Source organism: Aquila chrysaetos, chromosome 4, assembly GCF_900496995.4.
Source record: "Aquila chrysaetos chrysaetos chromosome 4, bAquChr1.4, whole genome shotgun sequence".
Classification (NCBI taxonomy): Eukaryota; Metazoa; Chordata; class Aves; order Accipitriformes; family Accipitridae; genus Aquila; species Aquila chrysaetos.
Genome location: NC_044007.1, coordinates 66,565,952 through 66,585,819, shown reverse-complemented (window position 1 = coordinate 66,585,819; position 19,868 = coordinate 66,565,952). Strand labels below are relative to the sequence as shown.

At 44.1% G+C, this 19,868-nt stretch overlaps 1 protein-coding gene across 3 annotated transcripts in view; it reads right to left on the bottom strand.

The window, feature by feature from the left end:
- Positions 1-5,869: 5,869 nt before the first annotated feature.
- Positions 5,870-19,868, bottom strand: part of GLIPR2 (GLI pathogenesis related 2) — a 39,583-nt gene continuing 25,584 nt past the window's right edge. For 2 of the 3 annotated variants that reach the window (XM_030011469.2, XM_030011470.2), the window contains exons 4-6: positions 17,186-17,289; positions 8,528-8,605; positions 5,870-7,457 (exon numbers count right to left, since the gene is read on the bottom strand). In XM_030011469.2, the coding sequence (XP_029867329.1) occupies positions 7,297-7,457; positions 8,528-8,605; positions 17,186-17,289 (343 nt within the window). In that variant the 3' untranslated portion in view covers positions 5,870-7,296. Of the gene's footprint in view, positions 7,458-8,527; positions 8,606-15,008; positions 15,276-17,185; positions 17,290-19,868 lie in introns of those variants that run through there. The other variant, XR_005932189.1, reaches the window with a different exon arrangement.

Sequence of the window (19,868 nt, the reverse complement as noted above, 5' to 3'; positions counted from 1 at the left end):
TCAGAAAATATGCAACAGGAAATTACAGCCTGAAGGCACTGTGTTCGCTAGCAATTCCCAACAAAGAAAGGGAGACAGAGAACAAACCAAAATAATTGAATAAGACTCTTTGAGCTTTATATGCAAGCTCTGCACTTGCCAAGGGAAGCGGGCAAGCAGCCAGAAGGGACACAATATATCACTAATTATCAAATACAGGAGAGAAATAGCCTGCTTGTTGGAGAAACAATTCACATAAAGCTTTCTCTATACTTTCTAGCATAGATGCTGTAACATTGATGGGGCTCAGTAAAAGCACATTTTCCACAATGTAACTCTGGAGTGAGGCATTTGGTAACGTACCTGTGATGGAAGGACAGGGAGAAATCCCCCATGCTTCTTACATTGGCATGGCTTTTGTATTGGTGCTTCTAAGCTGAGGCTCAGCCTGTGCACAACATGGACACAAAGAATGCAAGGCACTGTAAGCTATTTGTTTTGTGGAAGAAGTTTATGGGATAGATAGCTGTCTGCAGTGATTTGCCACAGTCCTAAGGCACATGAACCCCTTCTTGGCAATACCCCACCAGTAGCCAACTCACTATCGCAGGGGTTGTCTTCTCTATTTTTCAGAAAGCCTGAGTATATGTGGGGGGTTGAAGAAAAGTGGAACCAGGAGGAGAGGGGAAGCCGTCTACATCCCCTATGCTGCCAGGCAGGACATTGCTTCCTCTCAGATGGGAGCAAGCGCTACAGATCCAGAGCGCACGCAGCCAAGCGGCTCTGAAGCAGCCTTCCAGCCCCGATTTCCCCTGGAGCTGTGGCCACAGATCTCCTCCTCTGTCTTCCTCCACTCCCAAGACATTTATAGGCAGCGGTCAGTACACTTACAGGTATCTAGCACCTTCTCTCTGTGCCCAAGACCAGTGAGGATATTTAATTATTGAGTCAGCACGGCAAAACAACATTGAGAACTGTATCAGCCAGGACACTTCGATAAATGCAAGCTTTTCTCATCATAAATGTCCTTGTTATTTCTTTGTTTTCTGGAGTCGGTGTTTAATGTGAACTTTGGATGCAGGTACGGGTAGGGCAGCAGCCCCGAAGCTGCAGTGTTTAAGGCAGCTGTAGGTCTAAGATTCTGGGCTCACCGAGAAAGGATGGGACAGAATATAGATCACTGTTCCCATCACTTTGCCTCACTCTGTATTTGTATGGACTCAGCTAAACCCCTTCCAAATTACATTTTCAGCCAAACTCATGCAGAAAAAAACCCCAAAAAACAACCCAACCCCAGCCTGTCTTTATTCCACTGGATGCTGTGATTGTTTTTGACTCATCCGATAATCGAGCCGCGGCATGAAGAACATTCAAAATCACGCCGAGAGCCAAACCTAAGGTGGCATAGATGTCAGGGCAGGGCAGAAGCTGGGGGTCCCCCCCACATACCCCCCCCGAGGAGCCGAGGCTGTCGGGGTGCCGGCCCCGCTGCCCGAAGCGCGGAGCGACGCTGCCACCTGCCGCACGCCGGGCCGGGGGCTGGCAGCAACCGGGCTTCCCGGGAAACAGCCGGCTTTCCCGTGGGATTTTGGGATCATCCACGGGAAAGGCAAAAACCTCAAGCGGGCGGCACGCCCGAGGTTGGTATCCAAGCCAAATTAGGGGGTTTGGGGGTGGGGGTGGGTTAAAATGTAAGGGGTCATCCCTTTAAAAGGTTTTGGCAGGCGATCATCAAAAAAAAAAAAAGACAAATTAAGTCTCTGAGGAAGTGTCTGGGGTGAAGCAGAAGTGGAGGAAAGAGCCCGACGGAAACCTGTCAGAGACCCCGTGTGCGTGATGGCAGAGCAATCACCGCTGTTGCTTCTTTCCCAGCACACGCTGCATTAACCGTATTTTACAGCTGTGCCTGCCTTAAGGAAAAGAGGGGATATTTAATGCCTCAGCATCTGTTGTTGTGAGCCTGCGATATCCTGCCCCTGGGCTTTACAGGCCTTGCAGCAGGAGTATCAGGCGTGGGACCAGAGACCGGGTTTCCCGAGTGCTCCAGCTCTCTCTGCTAACTTGGCACGACAGGGGAGAAAGGGGACACTGGAGCCCTACAGACACAGCTGAGGGTAAAGGGGCCTTCGTGACTATCTCCAAAAAATGGACAACCAGCTAGAGTTCCCTCCTGACACGTCAGTGAGCACCCCAGAGCTGATGGATAGGGGAGAAGTTGTTCTGAAAGTTCCCAGCCTTTCGTGATATGAACCCTGATTCTGGATTTTGATGACTTTTTGGCACAGCTTTGCCCAGGCAGGCTGCCCTGGGCATTGCAGATTAGCTGGCTCTGCATCCTGGCCATGCTTTAATGTCCTCTTGCTCTCTGCAGACCTCCTTACAGCTTTTCCTAGGTTGCTCATATCCTAGTCTGCATGTTGTCCATGCAATCCATGTCTGCTTTTTCTGTGTTATTTCTTTCCAGTTCACCTGGCATAACCGAAAGCCGACAGCATTTTGTTGCACCAATGACGAGACTCTTGCAATCCTGTCTTGCTCACCGTCCTCGCAGGCAAGCTGGGACGGACAGAGGAATTAATGCTTGAGGAAAAGCAGAGAATGTAAAACTTCTTATCAGAGGATATGGTAGGTTGGGCCCTGACAGCACTGCTCAAGAAAGTAAAAGTAAACCAGCTCAAAAAAGGAACCTTGCAAGGCAGATTTAGAGTGGCTGCTAGATCGTGCAAGGGTAAACTCAGCTAGAAGGCTCTACTCTCCGTGAAGGAACAGAAGAACTATGAAGCGTATGGGGAAGAGCACATGAAAGAAGGGGTCGCTCAGCCCCCGGACTGCTCTTTGGGGCATGTGGGAGCACAGGGATGGAACTCATCCTAGGAGAGGGGCAGGGGCACCCGCCATCAGAGCATGCCTCCGGGAGGCAGGGAAGAGGAGGCTGAACCCGGGCACTGCCAGAGAATTTCAGGCCCTCCTTGGCTTTCAGCATTTAGTACCTTTCACAAAGGGCTGCTTTAGCAGCTTGAAAAAGCAGATTATTTTCTGGACTGTGACTTGCTTCAAGCTGATCACATAGGAAAGCCCAGGCCTAGTGCAAATCCTGTTTTTTGTTCCTGCCACAAGAAGTGAAATTCCACAGTCTGGTGTACAGAAATTAACCCGTGATGTCCCCCAGAGAGGCAGAGAGCTGAAAGGCATTAAAACCCAGTCTCACCATCTCCTTATGGTATGGTTTGGGAAAGGCAGCAGAAGGATGCAACAGCTCACTGTGGCGGGATGTGCAGAGAGGGTTTTTTTGGTCTTTAGGTTGTGTAAAGGAGACAGAAATATCGAGGTCATTTTCAAATTTCTCTTTCCTACGATGTAATAACTGAAGCAGCCTATCCCTGACTTCCTCCTGTGTTCTCGCCAGAAATGCATTTTTCTGAGATTTTTAGTGCCGGGTTCAAAAAGGGAGGGAGGTGGCTTTGGCTCACCGGCTTGCTTTGTGCCGTCTCCAGCCCCTTTTCCACTCTGCTTGGGACCAAACAGCCTCCAGTTGCCATCGTACACATAGCCTTTCCCTCACAAAGCCTCTGGGGGAGAGAAGACGTGGCACCGGCGTGTACCGCGACCACAAGACCAGCACTATCGGTGTTTGTAATCAACAGATCGGGACGGTCTGTGGCTTTGTTCACATTACCGTGTTCTGGGCTTCCCAATATAGGTCAAAACAACCATCACCACAGGGGCAAACTAAACGCCAGGGAGCACTTGGTTTTCTTAAAAGCTTTGTTTTCTTAAGCTGTTACCTCAGCTGAAGTCATACCTGGCTTTTTTGCAATCGGCTGCTTGGACATTGTAGGAACTTAAGAAAACAGACGCTGAAAAGACAGCTCAAATTAGTGTTAACACTAGTCACATGGAAAGGGGTCTTTAAGTACTGAATTAGACAGAGAAAAAGTAGGTTATCCAAATCAGAGATACCCACAAAAGCTAAAAACATTCTTAGGGCACATACGACACTGCAAAAGCCTGCAGGTCAAGCAGTCCACCAGTCTAACATGACTTCTCTGCAGTCCAGCCAATCAAGTGAACCACTTCGTCGGAGGCAAATCCTCCTGAAAAATTAAAACTGGAGACAAGTAAAGTGGCTAAGCTCCCAAAAAGCAAGGCACTTCCAAGTACAATTTGCAAGACTTCCACTGAGTGCTGGCATCTTTTTCGCCCTTGGGCTTATTATTGTTCATGTGATGATGTGGCTTTCTGTCTGATCTGTGTTCTTCTAACAGTACTTCTACCACTTCTCAATGTCACCTTCCACTTTCTGGAGGAGGAATTGCCTGGGGTTTGTCCTTTTGGGAAGATAAAGGAAGGAAGCTGGCAAACTAAAATGCGTAATGCGGGCTTCCCTTTTTAGCACTTTTTAAAGACCAGTCCCAGTTCTTCCCTAAGTGCTTTGCTATTATTTAACCCAGAAGACTGGAAATGAAGCCTTAGACCAGCTAGAATTCCTCCTCCTCCTTCTGCTGCTGCAAAATGACCTTAGAAACCACCTGCAGGCCTCTAAAGACAGGTATTTTTCTCTGGTATCAGAGCTGTCAGATCAGCCTTTTCTTTATTCCCAGGGTAAATGTGACTTCTATGCGTACAACCCTGGCTGAGGAAGCTCGTAAACACCTTGTTCTGCTCTAACATGACAGGAGATAACCTTTCTGTGCCACCTCCCCATCTCCACAACTCTCCAAGATGTGGCAGAGAGCGGAGCAATACACCTACACAGAGTCTTTTAATATAGATGGCTGGTAAGTCAGGTTCCCGTGTACACTTCCCAAAAACCATATGGCTGTTGAGTGAGTCACATCAGCAATGTTGCCCTTCCCTTTGCATTTGGACTCCTACGTACACCACGGTTTACTGTGCAGCCAGAGTTCATTTGCAGAAGGCATCAACATCATGATCTTGGGTCACGAAGAATTAAATTGACAGGGTTTTTTCTAATTGTTACAATCGTACTTACTTGCATGGACTCTCTGTGGGGTGCATGAAGCATGCGCTGAGTCTATTTGAGTGGCTTTGTGCTTCTTCCATGTCTGATTACCTCTGATGCCTCCTCAAAATGCTCTCTCTAAACAGCTTTGGAAGTTCACTCGCCACTACCATTTTAAATAAAGATAATGACAAGCTTTGCTTTGTTTTGTCCTCTCTTTACCTACCTTCCCAGTTCTCTCTGACATTAAAATAAAACCTAGGTGGCAGCAGAGAAAAATTCTGACTTGACTCACTCAACTAGGATATATATGGTTTTACACCAACCATTCAAGGAATTATAGAGCCAATAGCAGCAACGTCATTAAGAAAAACCAGAATATTTTAATACCGTTAATTTATTTAACATCAGCTTTTACCTTTACGTCAGTTGCAGCAAGTCTATTTTTTTTAGAAAGTCCTGTTTTCATTCTCAGGGATGATAATGTGCTGCACATAAAACATTAGCCTTGTGTGGAGGAGCTGCAACATTTGTCAGCTGAGGGTTGAAGAGAGGAAGGCCCCAAGACTGCAGTTACTGAAACACACACGTCTGAGTGGGAGTCGAGTGGGTATCTTTACTGAGAACACGTCAACCGAGAGAGGGAGCAGCAAAAATGAAATGAGATACAAAGCAGGAGTTTAAGGGAGAAAGAGGTACGCCTCTTCAGCTTCGCCTTCAAGTGTTACCTCAACCTTTGTATAAAGGGATGACGAACGATCTGCTATGTGATTTATCGCTTCTTAGAAGGTCTCGTCTTTCTTTCCTGGACTAGAATACTTGCTGCTCTTATTTGCTCCATGTTGCAAAAGTAATAAAGTCATATGTTAATATCCTAGAAATAAAATTTGATGATTATTCAACAAAGACACAGGTAACAGCAAAAGCTTGAGTAATCCATAATCAAAAATATTTAATTTTCAGATGTCCATTATATGTGTTAAATTCTGGGTTACAGAAAAAAGATTTTAACATACAGCATCACAGCGACATATAATCAAGCCATAACAGTGTAGTTTATTACAACTGTGTAAACAAGAAGAAGTATTTCCGTAATGGCACTCTTCATGAACCAAATTCTGGCATACAGAATCTCAGCAGAAGTCAAAAAAAACATTTACAAAGAAAAGAAAACCCCAAATTGAATCACAGTATATGAACCTGGCCAAAATGGCCCAATCCACATTTTGTAAGAGAAAAAAGTGTCCTCAGAAATTTTGCTTGCTTGTTTTTAAGGAAATTCAATCTGAGTTTTTTCAAGGCATCAATCCAGCATGTGAAATATTTTTACGATTATTGAATAATATGAACAAAGACTAAACATCTTTTAATTATGACCATGTGAATACCTCCTACTGTGACATTATTAGAGACAAGAGATTATTTGGGAATGTCATTGTCTGTATAGCATGACACCTGCAGAAGATAGTCCTTAGGAAAAAAAAATAAGTTATTGAGAAATAAAATCCAACATGCTCCATCAAAGAAAATTTTTGTGCATAAATATCTAAGAGGAAAAGTAGTATCTTACTTTCCTGTAACAGAAGTAAACGATTGATTGTAAGACAATGTACATACCGTAAACTGTAAGATGGGGTTTGAACTTGAAAAACACTCATCTCAAATAGATTTTAAATATTAGCACCTGAAATGTAACGCTGGGATTTAAACAATTTTAGTAGCTTTCAGGTCATGCATTAGTTATGGCTTGCTTGACAGATACAATTTTGCCAGCAACGTTTTAGTGTTCCGTGAGATCCTCTTAATAAAAACACATAGGTCTGAATGCCACTACATTTTACACATGTACCTTTCATATGGGCAATTTTGCATATGTTCCATCTGCAGAGAGAAGGCCCCAGTAGTAGGAGGTATAGATAGAGCAAAGAAGTTACAGTTATTAAAAAATACTGGAAAATTGGGAGTACATGATATAATTACAAGCTGGTATTTTCAGTTTACAGAAAGCAATAAATTTGCATGTTTAAAAAAAGACATCCAACATGTGCTTAGTCACATGCTGACACAGAGTTCATGCAAACTATTAAAAAACAACCCTTATAAATTTTACCCTTCAGAAATGCTGCATATACTTTGTCCTCAAATAAACTGAAGCCCCCTCAGAAATAACAGGGACCTAATGTGCAGATCGACTCAAGCAACATGTAATTGCTTCCTCTGTAATGAGAAGTGAACAGCAGTATCAAACAGGAAATTTCATTGAATCGTACTTCATTTCAAACACTGTTAAGTCCAAATCCAGGTTCACTTGTCATTAGGCAATAAGGCCAACTTAAAAAAAAAAAAAAAAAAAGTTATTTTCTTGGAGGAAGGACATTTTCTTCATAATAGCCTGGATTTACTACATTTCCAGCTGGATCATATCTAGCCACCACAAATGTTGAGCCATCACTAGCAGATGCTTTTCCAACTCCCATCTTTTTTGTGTTCTTCCAAACCATTGCTGTGAAGTGACCTGAAGAAAGAGAAACATATGCATTCATTCTAGGTACTAAACCTGTAACATTCCCTTTAATACGTGAGGGGCGGGGAAAGAAAGAACAATACAAAACTGTTTCTTTAACAGGAGAACAAGCTAAGGACATGAAAAAAAAAAAAAAACCCACATCTAGCATTTTGTTTTGAAAAAGCCTGATCTGATCTGGTTCCGCACTACTATTCCCATTTCCATGTCCTATATCCAAATAAGAATACCTAGTAGAAGAATAATGAAAGAAGTAGTTCGATAAGTATCTGATATAAAATTTGACAAAGACATCACAGCCTTTACTCCCTGCAGTATGAACAGCAGTCCTGACAGTGACTATTATTTAGTTGCTTTAACCATCTCGTACTCCCCCATGTGTCTGCATGTGCAACTGTTCAAAATAATACTGGTTTTGTGGCTTCTTCTTCCTAGTTGTAATAGCCACCCCTGCACTGTGCTGCTCTGTCAGTTGTTCCCTCTATGCATAGACAAATCCCATGGGAGAAAAACGTGATTTTCTTCATCTGAAACAAGCTCAGGCATATCTCCTGCTTGAGCATTATTCAAGGAACAGTGTTCTTATTTTCATTCAACACCGGATTGCCAATACGCAGTCAATGGCCTGTTCCTGATCTCCAAATTATATCTGAAGTGATCTCTGTGATTGATTGGAGTGATATAATTTGGTAGAAGCCACATGTCAATGTAAACAACAGGACAGCACATTTAGTAAGACACCTATATGATTCCAGTTTAGTATTTTCTACAAATTAATTTGCCTTAAAAATAAGTTGCCTATTAAAAACTTTGTAGTTGGAGGAAAAATACAGTATAAAGAAACTCCACAAATTTTGCTTACTTCCTCATTTCTCAGTTTCCTTTTACCCTTCTGTCAGTTTCTAACACAAAACTTGGGGGAAATTCTAAATTTTTTTCCCTCCTAAATTTTTTTCTAAGAAAAAAAGGTAGATTTTTGAAAAATATCAAAGAAGTTGGCTAGCCAATTTCTTAAAATAAAAGCTATGGTTTTGAAGAGACAGTGCCCAGTCTGAACTTACCTGTCCCAGAAGAAAACCCTGGGTTTTGAAAGCTGTAATTTTTTATTTCACTGTACCATCTGTCAGCCACATCCTTTCCTGAAAGACAAAAGAAATCTGCTGTGGAATCATGACATAAACACAGAAGTGTAGCTCACTTTTACAGCCTGGCCAGCAAGATCTTCTGTTAATAGCTGGCAAGAACGTCTAGAAACATGGAGAAACAGCCTTTTTACTGAAAAGAGTTTTTGAAATGTAGTACATGTTACTTACCAAATCTTTTTGGTTTTGCAATAGTTATTGCTACTCAGCTATCATAGAATCATAGAATCATTTAGGTTGGAAAAGACCTTTAAGATCATCAAGTCCAACCATTAGCTTAACACTGCCAAGCCCACCACTAAACCATGTCCCTAAGCACCACGTCTACACGTCTTTTAAATACCTCCAGGGATGGTGACTCAACCACTTCCCTGGGCAGCCTGTTCCAATGCTTGACAACCCTTTCGGTGAAGAAATTTTCTGTAATATCCAATCTAACCCCCCCGGTGTGACTTGAGGCCATTTCCTCTCGTCCTATCACTTGTTACTTGGGAGAAGAGACCAACACCCACCTCACTACAACCTCCTTTCAGGTAGTTGTGGAGAGCGATAAGGTCTCCCCTCAGCCTCCTTTTCTCTGGGTTAAACAGCCCCAGCTCCCTCAGCCGCTCCTCGTAAGACTTGTGCTCCAGGCCCCTCACCAGCTTGGCTGCCCTTCTCTGGACACGCTCCAGCACCTCAATGTCTGTCTTGGAGTGAGGGGCCCAAAACTGAACACAGTACTCGAGGTGCGGCCTCACCAGTGCCGAGTACAGGGGGACAATCTCTTCCCTGCTCCTGCTGGCCACACTATTTCTTTTACAAGCCAGGATTCCGTTGGCCTTCTTGGCCACCTGGGCACACTGCTGGCTCATAGTCAGCCGCCTGTCAACCAGCACCCCCAGGTCCTTTTCCGGCAGGCAGCTTTCCAGCCCCTCTTCCTAATTTACTAACTTACTAATTTACTAACTTACTGATTAGTCCAATGCTTTTTGTTAAGCATCTCATGCCATCAATGCCATCAATGACTTGAGTTCTGCTTGATGCAAACACAGTTGATCGGTTTCTCCACTGGAGTATGAGGCCATGGCCAGCACAGCCTGGCTCAAAGCCTGGACAGGCAACCTAAAAACCAGCTGTAGAACCAAGTAGAGTTCGTCCCATTCAGGGAAGATCTCTGCAGCAAGGTGCTTGCCTGGTAGGACAGAGCTGATGAAGAGTGCTATACTACCACCAACAGATCAGGGAACAGGACCATCCACCAATTCTTGTCTGCTGTTAAAACTTTAAAAGGTTGAAGTTAGAAAAACCTTTGGACAAGAGAGATCTATCTGTGTGGCACAGCATTTGGATCGAGATGGGGGCAGAAATCCCTTTAGTCCTCAAAGAAACGTCCTCAAAGAAACCATCTGGCAACTTAACACATTGAGTTTACATTTTTTTCTGCCCAGAACCTTCTGTAACTTTCAGCCTGGAAGATAGTGAAGACACATCTCCCTCATCCTGGATGAGTGCTCCTGTCATTAGGCTGCTACATACAGCTTTCACCAGCTCCTCCCTCTTGGAGCAGGTTTGAAAAGACTTAAGTGAGCCTTGCCAGACTTTTCTGAGCAAAAGGGCACAGGGACCTTTTCTACAGGGAGGCATCCCACCTGTGGATGCAGGTATATGAAGACATCCCTTGCAGCTCCCAGCAACCCAAAGAAAAATGACACTTTTGACATCCTCTACTTTTCCATGTTCTCATCAGCATTTAATACTTCCAATTTCTGAGTGCATTTATTTTCAGTGGTTCTTACTTAGCACTTGAGCCACTGTGAATGTCCACTTTGAGGCACTCTAACTCGGGGTACTCCAGACAGACACCTCAAATATACATGCCTAGGAGCAGCTGCTGTGTGGAAATCCTTGTGTCCAGCACTGTCTCATCTCATCAAAGGCTTTTACTGACCACAGCTGTATAACGACTATGACTATGGCCAGTGATGTAGCACTACATGTCTGTGGGTCTCCAAGGTTGATGTTTGCCAAAGAAATAATCCCTCCTTGTTTTCTGTTGAACAGTTAGGGAACCTGACAGAAAGGAGCAGATTCTGATAATCTGCAGTGGGTCCTGTGGAACAGGCAGCACAGAGGGCAGAAGCTCAGACCAGAACTTGCAGATGCTCTGCACTCAAAAGTCAAATGTTACTTGTCTCCGTTACTGGTTGTTAGGAAATTCTTGCGTCAAACACTGGGAGGGGGGAAAGGGGCAGGTTTTTCCCTGAGCTACATCAATAATGAAATTTCTGCTTAGCATTCCAGGATGTATAACGCAAGGCCAGTTGATTTCATAGCAAGCTGCCAATGCTGTTAAGCCTACCGCCATGAAGAACGCGGGTCCCTGGTGGACTGTTGGCTGCAGAACAGCAATGACTCATGTTTTGCTATTTTGCAGCAAAAAGTCTTAAACTTGCACTGTTCTAGAAGTCACACACTGCGTTAACTTCTTTAAACTTCAGTTTCTTATGAGTGCAGTCTGCTAAAAGGATGGCGTTGTTAGCCTGGCAAGCTGGCTGTCAGAGCTGTCATTGAAAAGAAAATATTGAATGAAATGCCATCTCTTGAGAGGTTTGTGAACCAAAAGTACTATGAACTTATCTATGCCACGGTGCTTGTTAGGAATAGTGCTCTCTTAGTAGAGTCAATTTACCTTTTCTACATAAAAAAGTAGAAAACCCTCTCTTGCTTCCCAAAGTAAATGTTTCAGGAATAACAGTAGGTTCCTCCTTTCCCTGCGCCAAACAACAAACCCTGTAGACCTCTTTTAGGGCTGAAGTCTGTAACACAAGTAAATATCTGCTCATCTGTTACTCACACTAAAGCTAAAATGAAGACTGAAAAAAGTGTAAAGAGCCATCTTTATGCAATACTGAGGGAAAAGAAAAAGCACATAGTAAAAAAAAAAAAAAAACCCAAACATACAAGAAGATCATCCTGTCCCACCCCAGACTTCAAAGCTATGAAGGATTTAGATATGTTTGTGGTAAGCTGGGTGGAACAGAAGTACAAAATGTGACTGCAGACATATCAGGCCTTATGAAGCACATGTATTTTATGTGTACAAGTGCTTAAGTGACTATACTATGTAAGTAGCATTTTTACAGATGTAGGACTGCATTCCCACTGCTACCAGCACTTCATTCCCTCTGTTAACATATCAGTGTGATACAGCGTAAAGAGTAGCTCAAGAGAAAGTCATCCCCACTCTGCTTACTGTAGCTCTAAGAAGTGTAACTAGGCTCCATGTGACAAGAACTTAGAATCTCCATAATGGAAATATTGCAGGACACATGGAAGTTTTGACAAACACAGTATCTCTTCATAATTTTTTTTCTTTAATTTAAAGAATACCATCATGTGAAAAATTGGTAACTCTCTAATTCAAGGGAGATGGCAATGGCATCGGGTAAGAATACCTCAGTCCTGTACATGAAACACAACGAGCATAGCTGGGTAGCACAGTCTATGACATGTTAATTCCCAGCCTTCGTGGATGAAAGCTTGCAACTTATTGCAGCCAGGCAGTGAAAGCCTAGAAGCTGATAGCTATGCTCCATTTTTCATGTGCAGGATCAGGCTATCATTATATGGCATTGCTGTCATCCTCCTTGAATTAAAAGAGTCATTGCATCATAGGCTGTGAGAAATTAAAGACTAACTTGTTCTCAGCAAAAGAGAAGGTGACCGAAGGACTAGGCAACTTTTGACAGACTCTGTCTTGAACTCGTGTTAAAGAGGTGTCCTGGAAGTGAAGGGAATGAATTGTATCTGTCATATACCGCAGAAGGTGAGGGGGTCCTACGTGGAAGTTATTACCATGTGAGAAGACAGGTGGGTACCTAGAGATTAAACACCCTCTCTTTCTTCTGAAATACTTTTCTTCTGATTCTTTGCCCTTTGGGGAGCAGTAAACAATGCAGTGGTGGGACACAAGCCAAACCAGTGTTGAAAGCGACAGCTGATACACAGGGGACTAAGGAAAAACTCTGGTTTGAGCCCAGTGACCCCCGGGCTTCCAGAGCGAGAACAGCAGAGGGGTCAGCAGAGCACCAAGCCTACCGGCTTTAGCAGCAACTTGCATCCTCAGACTCGTTGGTTCAGAGAACGGACCACTGTATTTCCATTTCAAATTATTACGGAATAAGTGATGCAGTTATATTTAGCGTCTGTTTCCCTTGCATTTCAATGTTTCATTGAAAACAGCTCCCACTGCCCCCAAAGCTCCCCCAAAACAGGGGTTGGTTGCTGTTCAAAATGCATTTCAATCAGAAGGAAAGAACACAGAAAAGAAATCTCGCTCCCACCCCTCATTCCCAATTATAGCAGAAATGATAGAAGTTTACGTCTATCAAAAAGCATGCAGATCCGTCCTACAGTCAGCGCTGCAGCTTCCCTTCTGTTGCTCCACTTGCAGACCCAATTAGCGTACTGCTGGTTTTTTTGAACATACCCTTCCTGTTTGCATTGCTGTAAACCACATTCATGGTTTCAACACTTTCTCTTTGGAAACATAGTTTGACTCCACCCTTCTCCTAGCGATAGCTGACTGATGACCTGCTCGGTTGGACTTACTAGGTGTTCATTTCAGACAGAAGAGGCTGAATGTTGCTCTAATGAGTTTCATCAGTACCATGACTCTCTGAACACATCTACATCACATAAAAATTTCGTGCAACTATCCTTCAATTAGCATCCAAGTACAGTTCTGCCCAAGACCAGGTCCCGAATCAGCATACTGATTTGATTTTATTTACCGAAGCTATGAGCTAGTAACGTGGCCACGCTGACTGTGCCTCAAGCTACCTCATAACGTCAGAGGCTTGACCATGTGAGGTCAGTCCATACGTAGGACTAACAGTCCTGGTGTAAAGTTCTTCTGCTGACACGACTCTCTGAAGGACTGAGAGAGAATAAGGGGCCACTGCATGTAAACAGGTGTCAGGGCTCTTGGCTGGCCATGCTCTGCATCTCATCAGTTGTCCTGTTGCCTCATTAAATTTCATTTCTAACTATTTTCCTGGGTGAGGAGCTCTGTTCTGTGTGGATGTGGGGAGTGAGTGCCAACAACGGGTATCACACCAAGGGTTGCAGGGACCTGGGTGTCTGCGGTGCCGGCAACCGGAGCACCAGTGTGGGTGCGAATACTAGGCAAAACACAAGCCGGACCAGCTGGCGAGCAGGCAGAGTGGTCTGGGAGGAATCGCTACAGAAGCGTATGGCCACCGCAGAGACAAGGGGGGGTCCTGGCTGACGGCCAGGGAGCTGCATGTGCCTGTGGGCAAGACGCACTGTAGTGGCGGCTGGAGTGGAACTGCAGCCTCAGGGGTTGGTACGTCCAGGTGCCAGCAACTGGGGAGACCGGCATCCAGGGGCAGCTACTGGGCGGACTGAGTGTCTGAGCTCAGCTGCTGGAGGCACCCACACTGGAATTTTATTTCCATTACTGATATACATATATATATATATAATTTAATGCTATAAAAATATAAATTATATCTATTTTAAAAAACCCATTACTGGGAAATACATATTTTATATGCATATATTATGTTATATTATTTTATTTATATATATATATATATTCCAGTAACATACTTCATTGCGATCAGCCAAAAAGGGGAACAGGATGAGGCCACTGGTGCTGTTCATTTTAATGTTGACGGCATCTGTTTGTTCTGATCTGTGTGGCCACCTGCACATATACACATGTACATGCTGTGTATGTGTGCACAAGCCCGGGAATACATTCTCAGCCTCACTACTGGCAACACAAGGCTGTGGCAGCCCTACTACCGTATTCAGCTCCCCCAACATTTAATTTCTCTGGGCCCAGCCTTACTGTTTCTCCTCATACCAAAGAATCCTTAAATCTTCAAGTAATCCCACTGAGTAAGTTGCTAAAAACATTCTAATAAAAACACACAGGACATATTTCTGTGCAAGGATGGGCAGCACCAGGGTGATCTACTTAAAAACTGAGTACCCCAAACCTCAGAACTTTCCTCAAATGTTTGTCTAGCTTTTGTTATCACAACCTTCCTTCCACCAGTCTGAGGGGAAAGAGGATAGAGGTAGATTTAAATTTGCCTCAGAAATAAAATAGCTACCTAGGTTGAAGTCATACTAAAGGTTTTAGGAAGTAATCCCCTACTTCCAGTGTTCCTCATATAGGTCCTTATGTTATGTGACTTTATTTTATTTACCGGTACTGTACAAGCCTGGTGTTAGACAGCAAGGGACGCATCAAGGCAGAGCGTGCTCCTCCAGGGCTGGGGCAGAGGGTGGCTGTGCCGCTCTGCCCACTAGTCCCCATCTGTAGGCAGACCCAGGTTCCCCCCGTCACAGATTTGGGTGATAACATAGAGTGAATTTCTCTTACGAACTCTCTAGAGTTGATAAGCTGCAGTGTTTTCACAGGCAAGGCGGCACGTTTTCATGACCGCACCAGCCGTCCCAACCAGAATTCAGTCATCCAGTGCTTGCCTTCGGCCTCGGGACACATGAGAAATGAGATGAGGCATCCTGAGAAGCCTGACATACTACAGCTGCCAAGGCAGGCTGCGGTCTCTCGCATTAGTGGCAGATGACAGCTCACTTATTTGAACACAGACAAAGAGAAGTCTGCCACGGAGCAGTTCCTGCAGGACTGGAGGGAGGAAACAGCTGTCAACTATTTCTTGGATTACAGGGATAAACATATTTCCAGCGACAGCTTTAGGCTATGTAACTCTCAAATCCGGAATACAATTCAAGGTATTCTTGTACCAGGAGAGGAGTCAAACTAGAAGGCTTTTATAGTTGAAAGCTTAAATCTTCTCTGAAACAAGAAATGGATCTTCTGGCATTATTACAGAACTCAATAAAAGCCAAAATAAACAATAGCATCACTTTTTTTTAGAGAGAATACAGAGTATGCTGGAGGTTTATTGAGTTTTGCTTTATCTGGGAAAGAAACCGGAAGACACTGCCTGCCTTTGTTAAGCCCCTGAATGGATGCCTTAATACAAATTTCAGCCTCATTGAGCAGGGTACAAATTAACTATCCAAAGGAACTATATGAGAAAAAAAGGAAGAATGAACCAACTCCACAGAGATGGAGACTAAGCCCAGAGGAGAGAATAACTTTCTTTGAAGAGCTAGTTTTCTCATTCTGGTATTTTGAATGATCCTGCTGCATAGGAAATGTCGAAGTGTTTTGCAGAACAAAAGAGGATGCAGCTTAATTTTCTCAGCAAGACATTCAATCCTGTGCATAAAAAAATAGCAACAAAATTGCTGAAAACTGGCAAGTTATGTATGGAAATAGTGCACTGAAGAAAACAAATGGGATCCAGAAAAAGACAGGCATTATATAATTTATGGAAGGATTCATCTGTTTTGTTTCCAGCTCTCTAAATGGCAGTTCTGTGACTTTAACCTCGGGGGAAGGAGCATAGGCCATTAACACAAACAAGAAGGGAGAAGTAAGCTCAGTCGGTGAGTCATAGCCACTATGCAAACTTTGCCATACATCTGTGTTTTCCCATGCTGCTCTGAACCCTTGCCTCAGACTCTTGCAATGGACAGAATGCCAAATATGAGTAGATCAAATTGTATTTTTCCACCCCGGGTTTCTTTTTCAACATGAAAAAGTACCCATTAGGGACTAGAGTTGGCACTTGCAGAGGAACCGAGCAGTGTCCCTCGGTCTAAAACTCACTTACTGAAATTTCCAGGTCCTTCAAACAGGGCCTCCAGCCTGTAGAAATGATCCTGTCTCCCCGAGGCTGTGCTGGAAATTCCAGGGGTAGATGGGAATAAAGCAAGCAAGTGGTCACTTTTAATACATCCCACCTGCTGTCTCAGCAGGCTAAGGCATGAGCCCTGAACATCGCTCCAGCTGAGGGCTCACCGCAGGCTCTCAGCCCGGCCAAAACTCAGCTCCTTGGGCATCCAAACCGAAGGCCGCCAGTTACGTGTTACATTTATGATCAGAAAATATACGGAGAGGTTTTGTCTTCTAAAGTGAAGGCACGGAAAAAGGCTCAAAGCCTGTTTGTTGACAGAGCAGAAGAGACTAGGTGTCTAACACACCAGCCTCTGTCACTTGGGTGTCCGCCCTGCCCCGTGTTTGCCCCCCCAAAGAGGAACTGCTGAGTAACACGCAATGGGAATTTTTCCACCTTCCTCACCACAGCTGGCCTGCGGTCAGCCCTCTCTTTGGCTGGGACAAACTAAGGATAAAGGTGAAGTGCAGGGCATTGACGGCTTCCTTCTCTCCTCCCATGGACATACGAGTAGCACTCAAGACAGCTCCGCAGCAGGGACATGCGGAGCCAAGTCTTACCTCCGAAGGGACGTAGCACACTACCACAGTCCCTGACCCACTCCGTGCCTACGTGTGCTCCTTGCTCTCCAACCCGTCCCCACAGAGCCTGGGCTGGGCTGGGCTGCGGTGGACGCGTTTACAAAGCGGAGGAAACACCAGTGCTCTTGCAACCAGATGCTCGGAGCCCAAAGTACACGAGACAAGCCATTTATCCAGTGTCTGTGAGGCAGCAAGAGAAGAAAGCTTACCTGGTTGGTCATAGGATGCCCATGCTAGGTTTTCTCCACATTTTCCATTAGCAGACTCGGAGCTGTGTTTGAGGACCCTCGTGGTAGCCAGTTCTTCTGCATACCTAGCAAAGGAATACACACACCAAGTTACAGACCACAGCCACAGTGAGCAGAGAGGAGGGGGAGATGCAAGCAAGGAATTTTGCTGGAAGATGACGATTTAAGTCAAGTTACTCAGCTGCAAAGCCCTGAAGCCAGGGATGCTTTAAGCTTACACAGACCTAGGAGTTAGGCAAAGGGAAGGCCTGGAGGTCGTTTTCCCTGTCTTTCATGAGCATCTGTGTCACTGCTGAGAAGGTCCCAGAAGAAATCAAAGGGCAGATCTCCCCCCACCATGTTCTGCCCAGCACCTGGAAATCCACTGGCCATTCTTAGCTGCAGCTGCTGGTGGAAAGGGAAGTACCTGCAGCGATTGCTACAGGTGTCACCTCCTGACATTTCTAGGCACCTCACAGGAGTAACTTAAATGTTCTCAGTGAGACGAAAAAAAGACCTGAGTGGGGATTCAGTCAAAGCAAGTGTAAAAAACCCTACATTTACAAACGAAAAAAAGTCAAATGCAAAACAAGAGCAATGATGGTACGGAAGAGAAGGGGACCACACGGAGAACCTGAGGCAACAACTGTGTACACCAACACAGGGATAAGCAGCACTGTTTCTATAGAAGTTGACATGTGTGAGAGCGTGGGATGTATTTTATTGTCTTATGACAATAAGGTTAAGAATAACATCATGTGTAAAACAATTCTTCTCTTTATTCAACATTGGAAAGGCTTCAGTACAGAGACAGTGAAATTGGAAAGACCGTTTGTTATTTCTCATGGCACAAGAAATAGGAGGCAACACACAGAATCAGCAGGTCGTAGACTTAAAAGTTAAGTAAGACACAGCACTTTTCCCACACTGCAGCAGAAGTCATTGCTACAGACAATGCAGACACCAAAGCACAAGTGGGTTTGAAAATGAGCTAGACAAATTTACAGTGTGTGTATGTGGGGGGCAATCTTCAGGGCTTATTAAACAACAGCAACAAACCTACTGCTTAGGGAAACCATAATTTCCAGGAGAAATCTGTAATATCCGGGAGAAGATAATGGGGGAAGGATCACCACATTTGTTTTGTCCTGCTACTCCTGCCCTAATCATGAATTACTGGCATCTGCCAGAGACAGGAAATTTGTCCAGCTGAACATTTTGGCCCAAGTTACTACTTCATTCGTTAGGTTCTCATTTCCTTCTGTCCTAATCCTCCCACAAAAATAATAAAAAAAAATGTTTAGCTACATCCATCAATTCAGTAATAATGAAAACTTGCCAGTTGTCAGTCTGCTAGATCCTGAACTAGAGGATCTCTAGATGATCCTTCATGCCCTATATCACTACAGTCCTGTAATTTTTCTCTTCAAGGATTCCCACATCCCAAGCAAGAGGCAAGACTGGAACAAAGTACACATTACACACGGATAAAGTTGCCAAGGATTTGAGACAAAGGGTGATTAATTCACTCTAGCTTAGGCAGTTGAAAGCATGAGATTTGCATCTGAGATCATCACCCTATGCTTCATTACAGTCAGAGATAAACAGACACCTGCTGAGGGTGACTCATCTCATGCTAAAGCAGGGATCCAATAGTCAGTTCATCTAACCTGTCGCAATTATTGGAACTGAAAATAGTAGGAAACAGACCATTTTCAGCACAGATAGAGAAGCACGGAAAAGTACCCAGAGATACACCAGATATATATCAATAAAGATATCAGATATACCTAAAGAAAAGGTGAAGTCCTTCTTTGAATTTAAGATTATGTAAAATCTGTCTTGACAAATAAGAGATCTCTTATATTTCATGTCTTCTATTCAGATCAAACCATTTCTGGTTCTTGCTATCAACCAGTCTCACCAGTCTCTGAACATGTGTTTCTTAATTCTTACAAGTTAAGTTACAGACCGCAACCAAAGGTTTCCTATTGTTATTCACCACAGTGGGGAAAGTCAGCTGAGACAAGAGAGGACTGTGAGGAATTCCAGAAGGGCCTAAAAATACTCAGCAGGGGCAATAGCACGCTTGGAGATAAATGTGGAGCAATGCATATTTGACAGAATAATCTGAACTATTTATACAAGTTGACTTGTTCAAACCAACTATAGCACTTTGGAGACACAACAAGTGTTATTGACAAGTCAACGAAATTTCTTCCCCGTTGTGAGGCATCATGTAAAACAGAAATGAAAACAACACTTTGAAGAACAGAAGGAAAACCCCAGATGATTACAAAGGTATGTGGATGAGTCACTGGCATTCCATCTCTTAGAAAAACTGTATCCAGTTATCATGCTGTCTCAAGAAAAAAGAAATGTGAAAAAATAAAGACAGAATCAGATTTTGCTTGCTGCCAGAGTGCATGTCCACACGCCACATACACGGTGCGTTGTACAGCACAAGACCTGGCCTAGGAGTGTGGGAGCTGGTGTATCTGTGTGACGGTGCAGCACCGTGCTGGCACAGTAAATCAGGTTCTGGAAAGGCCAAAGCCTCTCTGGCTCCCAGCCAGCAGGCGTGGAGAAGGCTGCATGGTTATGGTAGAAAGCCTAACGGGAGATGAGATCTCATGTCTGCAGGGATCAAACCGGCCACTATTTA